Raw genomic sequence first — 9,391 nt, 5'->3', positions numbered from 1 at the left:
AAAAAAAAAAAAAAGAAAAAAGAAAACCCTTAATTACATTTATTTTTCATGCTCTGACCAGTGGTCAGCTTCAGTTCAAATGTCTGGGACACAGTCCTGCAGCCGCAGAGGTGTTCAGGGCCTGCTACCTCACCCACGCCGAACGCCGCGCCCCGCGCGCTGCACGCTCCACACGCTGGGCCGCCGCCCCCGGCAGCCCAAACACCCAACAGACCTCAAGGTCCTTCCTACAGACTCAACATCCGGTTGCCCGCCTCTGCGCTGAACACAACCCTGGAGCCCTCTGCTCCGTCTCCGGCCAAAGTCCACACAAAATCCACCTTGTGGGTGCTCTCGCGCCCAGCCCGGACCCCCTCCTGGTGAAGCCACTCTCGGGCTACACTTGGGCTGCATTCCTGCTGGGACTTCCAACCTCGTCCCCTGCTTGGGACCCACACAAAGCCCAGTGCGCCGGCCTTCCTACCCATAGCCTCCAGACGCCGGTTGTTGCCTTCCCCTTCACCTGTTCCGGAGAAGGGCTGTATCTCCAAGAGAGCCGAGCCAAGGCTGATGGCCGGAGCGAGGTCCCAGGGAGCAGATCAGCCGGGCTAAACTGGAGGCCCTGCAGCCGCTGAGATATTTGAGAGACCAAGCCTCTCCTTGGCGAGCTCTAGCCTTTTCCTCCTTCTCCTGCAAGTCTCAAATACTCAAACGCCGAGAGTTCAGCTCTATAAATCCTGCTCCTCTTTCCCATATCATAATTAAAAAAAACCAGTAGGGGAGGTTTTAACTTTTATTGCGATTTCTGGAGTTGGGCTGCAGAGCATATATTAAGTTTACGCTTATGCGCTCTCGGCGGGGAGGGTCCTTTAAGAAATAAAAATCCATCTTAATATCTGCAGACGAGAGAGAATTTTTTTCCCTCCTCTTCATGCTGTTCTTTCTGAAGACACCCTTCCAGCGAAGCGAATAAATAATTACCACCGCCTTACCCATGATCCACGGCCTCAAGGCCCCCAGGGTGGACTCCGACCACCAGACTGGCCCTCACCTTGGCCCTAAGAGACCTTACTCTATTTCTAGGGATCTAGGGAGGAGGAGGACACCTCAACACCCTGGCTCTGTGGCCTCCTCTAGAAAAACACTATCTTTGAGATGGAAATAGGGGCAAAGGGACCTAAACAGTAAGTTGTTCTTTGGTGGATTTCGGCCCATCGGGGGACACTGCCTCCAAGTCAAGTGCTCCTGGGCATCCTGTTCCTGACTGGTTCTCCTTTCACCCCAAATGGCTCTGTGCTTTCAGGGTGGGGGTGCAGCCTGAAGACTTGGAGGCTCCAAACCAGAGGAGCCCCTCACCAGCTGGCCTGCCTCTCTGGAAACTTCCCCCGTTTCCCTGGGAGCCATAGAGATTTGAGTACTTCCCTTCAAGGGAAGAAATTATTTTTTTCCTTCTCCAACGAAAGGATAGAGGTCAAACAAATGGACAATTCAGCTGGAGAGATGAAAGGCTCTATTTCCATTTTCTCCTTCAGGTTCCTTAGGGGTCAAAAATATTTATATGAGGCAAGGGGAATGAGTATGTATATAAATACATACAGGGGACTTGAGAGGTCCTAGAGGAGACAGAGAGGTAGAAACAGAGACCTACACTTATGCAAGGTCACCCATGTCCCTCCTAGCAAATGACTGTGAGGATAACAGGGACATGATTGTGTTCCTGTTTTAAAGTTTCTTTTGATACTCATGATTATTTCAAAGTAAGAGAACCAAGGACCTAATCTCTTTCTTTTGGCTTCTCTTTTCCAGTATCTGTGAGAACATGGTTGTTACCTCTCCATTCTCCCTGACCCCTCCCCCTTTTTTCTCCAAAGGCAAAGAAACCTATTTTGAGACCCTTTTCTCTAGCAACCAGGGACAGAGCTGAGGAACCAAAAGGAGAAAGGAGTGCAGGATATGTTGCAAAGTTTCTCATTGCTCAGATTTCCCCCTAATCCATTCTCCTCCCCTTCTCCTCCCTCTGGCATTAGCCAACAGTCTCCCCCCCACACACACACACAACATGGTAACAGTGGGCGCTGGCAGCCTCTGTTCATCCAGATACTTTCACAGAGCATAAAGACAGGCAACTGCCCGGACAGCCATAGACTCAGACACACAGACCAAGGCCTATGGGCAACAGAGCCAGACAGACCAGAGCCAGGTTTTTGTCCTGTTTCCCAGTAAGATCTGCTTGTGAGGGTTTCTACTTGGACTTGATGGCTCTCCTCTAATCTACTAACACCCCAAATATGTCCTTCTCCTGGAGATGGAGCTCTAGAAAGGGAAGAGGAGGTGGCTGGGCTGTCACTCAGAGTTCCCTAACTCTTGGAACCTCCAGGTGCCCCACTTTTCTAAGTAGTAGCTCCAGTCTAGCCAAGTAAAGGCTTAGTCTTGAAAGTGGCAGGTGAGAGAAGCTAACCATTCCAGAGACCTCCTCCTTCTGTGCCACTCTCTCCTCTAATGATTCTGCCCCACCCTGCCACCCAATTGAGCTGGACCACCAGGCCAAACTCAAACTCTGGAATTTCCTTGGAATTGGCTGGACCTTCTTTGTCTGTCTCCATCAGCTGGGCCCAGGAGACAATAGCTGCAGGGAAAGCTCCTCTCCTTAGTCACAGGGATTGGGAGGAGCTGAGGAAGGGACAGTGTAGAGTAGGGTTCTCCAGACTTCTCCTGTGGCCCCACTCAGAGCTTGCCTTCCTAGGTCTGCACCCACATTGTCCCATCTGGGTGGTCCCACTGGGGAAGGAAGAAGGAGGAGAGATGGGTTAGGGCCCTCGACGAAAACCGACTGATGTAACTCAGGCAGTTTCTTGTTGCCGAGTTCAAAACTCAATCCCAACAACATGAAACTACCTAAGCCACAGATCAGCTGAGAGAGCAGGGCGGGAGATTCAGCTTTGCACCTATCCAGAGGAGAAGGGAAGGGGGTTGGGGAAGGAAGAAATTCAGCCCCGGCCCCCTTTCCGCCCCCACAACCTCCCTAAGGGCTAGAGAGTAGACTTTGGGTGGCTGGGTAGCTGAGGGGGATCTGTCTTCATCAGTTTTAGACCTAAGCAAATTGCTCAGGGAAAACCTGGTGAAATGGGACCGCTAGCTGCTAAGTCCCTGCCCCACCCCCAGCCCCGCAGTGGAGCTATTTCCCTGCATCTGGCCCTGGCCCTGGGGGGAAGCTGGATTGTCCTTCCACTCTTGAGCTGGGTCCCCTGTTTTGTCCATCTGGCTCTCTTGCACTCTCCTCCTCTCTCTGATCCTTTCTCTCCCTTAGCTCCCTTTAGGTTTCCTGAACCACAGCGCCTGTGCTCTGGAGCCACTTCCAGTCAGGGCACTTGCCTGGCAAAGCCTCACAACCAGGGAGCATAAGGACCAAGAGCCTGGATAAGGCTCATACCCATACCAGGAAAAAGCAGAAAAATCTAAGCTTCAAGCTCCAACCCTCACTACCCACCCCCCCCAACAGACAACTAGACTGAGAGACAGACACCTAGACTGGTGTGTCGACCTCGAGGCGACCCTAAGTGCCCACAAAGATAAAGAAGCCAAAACCACCAATTTGCCCCTTTAACCACCGAACCCCACAGCAGTGGGCCGGGGAGAGGAAGAGAGGGAGCTCATAGCCACTGTCCTTGGCTGCCAGCGGCCACAAGGCAAGCCTGGGCTCTGAGCAAGTACCAATGCCTGAAACACCTTCCCAGCTCTGCCCGCTGCACGCCGCCGGGCACCTGGGGATGCAGCTAGTCCGCACTCTGCCACCAAGAGAAGAAGAAACCGCTTCTCTTACCTTGTCGCTTCCTCCTCCTCCCGCTGCTGCCGGAGCTTCTGCTAGCTGCTGTGGACGTAGGGGGACGGTGAGCTCATCGTACCCCTCCGGCGGCGGTTAAGTTTATTCCTCTCTTTGGATGGGTGGGGGGCTCTTGGGGTGCCCCCCAGCAGCGGTGGGGTGCGCCCAGCCCAGCACCCCAGGCAATCAGATCCGTCTGCTCCTCAAGATTGCAGTTTGCTCTCTGCCTCTTTCCCTCCTCCAGTCACCTTTAAATGCATCTTTTACTGCAGCACCACATTATATTTGCAGATCATAAAATCCACCTCTCGCGCGCACCAAGACCATCCTGACATTACTGTTTTATGACCTTGACTTATTGTGGTCACCTGGATAATATTTAAATCAACGTTATGGTCTCTCACTTACATTAAACCCGCCAAGAGACGTTCTAGAAAGGCTCTAGGAGATGAGTCAAACACAAAACACACACACATTCACACACTCAGCTTCTTTGGGGGAGGGGGATGTCGCTAAAAACCACTAGAAACAAAAAAAACCACCCATTTGAGGATTAGGATTCTGGAAATTTATTAGGATTTTTTTCTCCATTAAGGAAGCCACATGCAAAAGGTACAACATACAGAATATCTTTAAATAACACAACTCCCAGACAGGGACAGGGCAATTTTGGGGTGTTGTTCTGTCTTTGCTCTGCTATGTTCTATTTTTAATATATTTTTTTTGTCCCTCTGAATGGAATTTCTGAGCTGTTAGTGGATAGGGGATGTGAGGGTGCTGGGAGGGGTGGGAGAAAAGCAGAAAGCGGTACAAATACAAGACTTCAAGCAGATTCTCAGAGCGACTGGAAGGTAAAGACACGGAAAAGGGTCTGGTGGAGACACTGGGTGCTACCACAAACACACAAATACTAGCTGAACTTTCCAAAACGTCTATTATTCTAAGGAGGAAATGCAGCAAGGAAGGAGCGATTCTGACTGTGCTGTGCGAGATTACAGACCCTCTCTGGTTGATTTTTTTCTTTTTTCTCTACAATCGGGTGGATTCGATCTCAACTTTGCATGAAGAACAGAATGCTATGTGTGAGTGCGTGGGTAAGTGAGGGGTTGACACACACAACAGCCACACTCCCACCCCCATCTATGAGGGCACACACCACACCCCACGGCCCACCACCCTGTTTCTCATGCTTTAGATGGAAGCATCCTTGCAGCACGAACCATAGGTCCCTTGGAAGGAGAGTCTGAGGTCTTTGCCTTTTTTGCAGGCGCGTTGCATTTATACTCAGGGAGGGGAAAAAAAAATATCACCAGGCACAAAGGGAGGAGGGGCGGGGAATGGAGGGGTGGGGAAAGGAAAGAGGGGGAGGGGGAGGGGAAGCCGCGCGCGCTCAGGTGAAATTAAAATTGGAGGTCAGTTCCCGGATCCGATTCTCTCGGTTCATTTTCTTGAGTTTCATTCTGCGATTCTGAAACCAGATTTTGACTTGTCTGTCTGTAAGGTTAATGGTCTTGCTAATCTCCAGGCGGCGCTCTCGCGTCAAATACATATTGAACAGAAATTCTTTCTCCAATTCCAGCGTCTGGTGTTTAGTATAGGGACACCTCTTCTTCCTTCCGCTCTTTGCTGTCAGCCAATTTCCTGTGGTGTTTTCTGCCTTTATCTCCTCTGTTAAAAATAACATTATTTACATAAGTATCCCTTGAAGACTCAAACCCTCACTGCAGCACTGCGGCCTTGGCCAGCCTGCTGTGGGGCATCTGAGGGAGGACAGGGGAACTGCTCTTGCCCCACGGTCCTGGCAGTGGGGTCCTCTTGGGTTCAGGGTTCTTAAAATCTCTTTGGGTGGTCTAGAATTTGGGGTGGGGAGTAAAGGGAGAAGGGTCTTGCCTTCAAAGTGTTTATTAAATTTTAATTACCCCAGTCTATCCTAACCTAGCAGATCCTAAATATTCTCACTTTCTCCCAGCTTTCTGGCTCTGGTGGGTGTCCTAAACCTCTCTTGGCCCTCCCTCAGCTCGGTTGTGCTCCAAATCTAGAAAAATTGAACCAGACAGAAAAAGCACTTTTCCAGGCCCCAGACATGAGTACAGAGTTTACCCTGCAGCCCAGGGTCAATTTCCAGAGCTTTGACCATTTTCAACTTGGTCGAGGGACTTGTCTTGGTTTCTGAAGCCAGAGGCCATTGATGCTGTCCTTGCACCAGGCCCCCAGGTCTTACTCCCATGTGAGTTGCAAGTAGAGTGAGATTGCCCCATTAAACCTCCCCACTGTAACCTCTTCCTTTCTTGGCCCTTACCCCCAGGTGTGTATAGCTGAGGCAAGAAAGGTTATTCTAGCAGTGGAGGTCAGGGGCAATAGCTTTGGGGCATGCTAAAGGGTCTTCAGACAACTTCCCTGGCCAGAGGACCTAAGGTCAAGGTAGAGAGATATCCTGAGGTGTTGGAGCCTGCTAGAAAAGCTACCCAGTCTGTGCACAGTAGATGTGCATGTCTGTAAGCAACACATGTATACCTGTAGAGTTACATACACTTACACATATACATACAGGAATATGTACATGTGTCTACTTATATGAGGAGACACTATAGTATACTGTTTATTTCCCATTATCTTATTGACAGCTTCTTTCCTTGGTACACATTCTTTCTGAAACAGACAAGCTTTTTCTTCAAGCAGCAGGAGAGAACTTGGCCATCTTTTTAAAGGGAGAAACATGATATCTAAAGACTTGAGAGGGAGCACTCAGCAAACAACTCTGCTGATAGCTCTGTGCATTTACTTCTCCTCTTGCCCAATGAAGAGGCCAGGATCCAGGATCTTATCTTGACTGGGTATGGGGCAGGGAGCCCTAGGACAACCAGGAAATACCAGAAAAATGCAAACTTGAAGCTGCAGGATAAAAACCTTAGGATCTTTAATTACTCTGCTTTTGCACCTGCAGCTTGTTGCCAAATTGTTTACAGGCTCTCCATAACTAACTCTGTTCTGTTTATTTTCTTATTGGGGCTGTTGGGTTTGGGGAGGGGAGAGAAAAATTACAAATAGAGAAGTTTAGCCAAAAGCTGTCCTGTCTCTGGCCTGGTGGAGACACCCAAGGGGCTGGGGGTAGAAAAGCATAGGAGAAGCACAGACTGAGGGGATTAGATGGATGGGAAGGCTTAGGTTGTGGCATGGACAGCAGGAGAGAAAGAGGAACTTATCCCAGTGGGTGCAGTTAGGAGGTAGACTTGTTAACCTTGACTTTGCTTTTGGTGGGGCTAGAACACAGCCTTTTCTACCCTAAATCAGTATCCCCAGTGAAACTCAGGGTCTGCAGTGAGGGTATAAAATTAAGCCTTTACACTGCAAGTGTGCCACAGCGGAGGCTTCTTGCTTGTGTGTGCCTCACTCTCTCAGCCACACAAACACATGATGGTCATCTTCCAACCAGGGTCCCTGTGGGCCGATTTGTCAAGGCAACCTTTGCAGGGCAGACCCAAGCCTCTGTCATTGCCCACCAAAAGAGTACATGTGCATATATGAGCAGGCGTGTTTGTGTGTGAGGAATGTGCAAGAGGGACATGTGTGAGTGTGACACAGGTCGCTGTCAGGCATGCATGTGCGTCGCATCCATATACAAAGCAGCAGGAGATCCAGACCAACCCCAGCCTACTCCATTCTCAATATTTCACCTACCTCTACACCCAATGAGCATCTCTTATGTACTGCTCCCAGGAGGCACTGTCAAGGGGAGAGGTTTTATTCCTCCCTGTTGGGCCTTTCGGATGTTTTTTAGTCCAACTTTTCAGGGAAAGTGGCTCCCTTCAGGGTCCCTCCCTTGTTCCTGTCCCCTCCACATTCTTTTCCAGGTGTTAGAGAAAGATCCAGAAAGCCCCCAGTTCCTAATGCAGAAATGAATCTTGAACCCTGAGCTTGAACTCTGCCTAGGCTTTCTCCCTGTAACCAAAATCACAATGAAACCCAACCAAAGTCACACTCCTTTCAGGAGAAAACCATTTGCCACACAGAGAAATTTCCCAACCAGTCATTTGTAGGCTGCTCTTGGAAACCAATGGGGAAAAAAAATGTAATATAACTAGAAAAAAGAAAAGAATAAAAAAAAGAGAGGAGACAAAAAACTTCAACATTCCATTCCAAATGCCCTGTTCCAACACCATCCTCAGGCCAGGCATCTGGAGGAGAGGGAGGGACGTGGAGGGCAGTCCTTCACCTCCACTTCTTCCGGCCTTAATGCTGCTGCCCAAGGCCCCTGGCCGAGGAAAAATCCGAAGAAGCCTAAAGCGCACACAGAAATCAGACCCACAAACAACAAATCCTGTTTCTCAGGAAACAATTTCCAACTGGGAAAATGCTGGAAAGAGAAATTCTTCATCTCTCAAGCCTTCCTTCGTCCCTAGCACAAGATCGCCATTTTAAGCTTTTTGTGAGCCTTTGACCTGAGTGGGGGACATCAGCCCCCCAGTACATCAGGGTTGGGAAGGCAAACCCAAGCCAGCACAGGGCCTGGGAGCGGTCTCCGGTCCTGGGCAGCACAGGGAGCCCACAGGCTGCCTGTCTACGCACAGCACCCCCGCCTGCCTTAGCACCCAGGGCCCGGGCTGGCCGTACCTCCACATCGCCGCTTACCTTCCCCAGCTAAATGATGCGCCACCAGCTTGGCGCTCAGCAGACACAAGCCGCAAGCCGGGTCGCATTCCCCAGACATCACGTCCAGAGGCCTCAGCCCAACCCTCTCGCCTGCTCCCAGCCGGGCCAAGAAGACCCAGTGCCCCACAGTCGCAGCCGGGCCGCGGCCCAGGCGGCCTTACCTTTCGTTTCATTATCTGAGGTGTCTGGGCTGGAGTCGACGGTCTTGGCCCGGTCCTTTTCGCTCTCTGAGGGGCTGCCTTTTGGGCCGGCCAGGCTCTGCTCCGTCTTGATCTCGTTGGGGCTGGGTGTCTGGCTGTCGGACTTAGGTGTCTCAGGGAAACTCACTTTGCCCCCAAGCTGAGGCGATTCCAGATGTTCGGCGCGCGGGTTGAGATTGGCCCGCTGCTCAAAAGGGGCTTCGAAGTCGTTGGCCCCAGCACAGTGGGGCGTCTTGTCCAGCGCCGAGTAGCTCGGGCTGGCGCGGTAGTAGCTGGGCACGGGCACCTCGTGCTCCCCGAGGCAGGACTCCGGCAGGGGGTGGGAGTAGAGCGCTGCCTCGGGGCCACTTTTCGCCCGCTTCTCAGCGCTGTACATGCAGCAGACATTCTCCTCCTTGACACTAGGTGGGTAGGAGCAGGAGGACAGCGGCCTGCCAACAGGTTGTTCCAGGCGGTAGGCGGCTTTGGGGTCGCCCCAGGAGTCCAGCTGCGAGAGGTAGGACGGGTAGGTGTTGAGGGCGAGGTTGGGGCTGCCGCCCTCGTCCCTCTTAGAGAGCGAGGGCGCGAGCCCGCAGCCCCTCATTACCCCGCAGTTGAAGTCACTCCCCGATTGCATATACATGCCTGCGCTCCGGCTATAGCGCTCTCCTCCGCCGGGCGCAGCCAAGGGCTCCGCGTATGAGTTCGGAGTTACATTGCGAGGGCATGTCATTTTCAGAGAGAGGGGTTTTTAAGGAGCAAT

At 51.5% G+C, this 9,391-nt stretch overlaps 1 protein-coding gene and 1 long non-coding RNA gene across 2 annotated transcripts in view; both read right to left on the bottom strand.

Moving 5' to 3' along the window:
• LOC117286142 overlaps positions 1 to 4,203 on the bottom strand; it is a 63,059-nt gene extending 58,856 nt beyond the window's left edge. Inside the window, exon 1 of the long non-coding RNA XR_004517265.1 lies at positions 3,800 to 4,203. This is a non-coding gene — a long non-coding RNA (uncharacterized LOC117286142). The remainder of the gene's footprint in view (positions 1 to 3,799) is intronic.
• Positions 4,204 to 5,137: 934 nt separating this feature from the next.
• Hoxc10 (homeobox C10) lies at positions 5,138 to 9,385 on the bottom strand. Its single transcript, XM_010609356.2, has 2 exons — positions 8,611 to 9,385; positions 5,138 to 5,467 (listed from the first exon to the last, which is right to left on the bottom strand). The coding sequence occupies exons 1-2, from the start codon at positions 9,359 to 9,361 to the stop codon at positions 5,190 to 5,192; spliced, it is 1,029 nt and encodes a 342-aa protein (XP_010607658.1). The 5' UTR covers positions 9,362 to 9,385; the 3' UTR covers positions 5,138 to 5,189.
• Between the last annotated feature and the right edge of the window lie 6 nt (positions 9,386 to 9,391).

Source organism: Fukomys damarensis, unplaced genomic scaffold (genome assembly GCF_012274545.1).
Source record: "Fukomys damarensis isolate Sample0158 unplaced genomic scaffold, DMR_v1.0_HiC HiC_scaffold_15, whole genome shotgun sequence".
NCBI classification, from domain to species: domain Eukaryota; kingdom Metazoa; phylum Chordata; class Mammalia; order Rodentia; family Bathyergidae; genus Fukomys; species Fukomys damarensis.
Note: the sequence above shows the minus strand (reverse complement) of the source record. Positions and strands in the feature narration are given on the sequence as shown.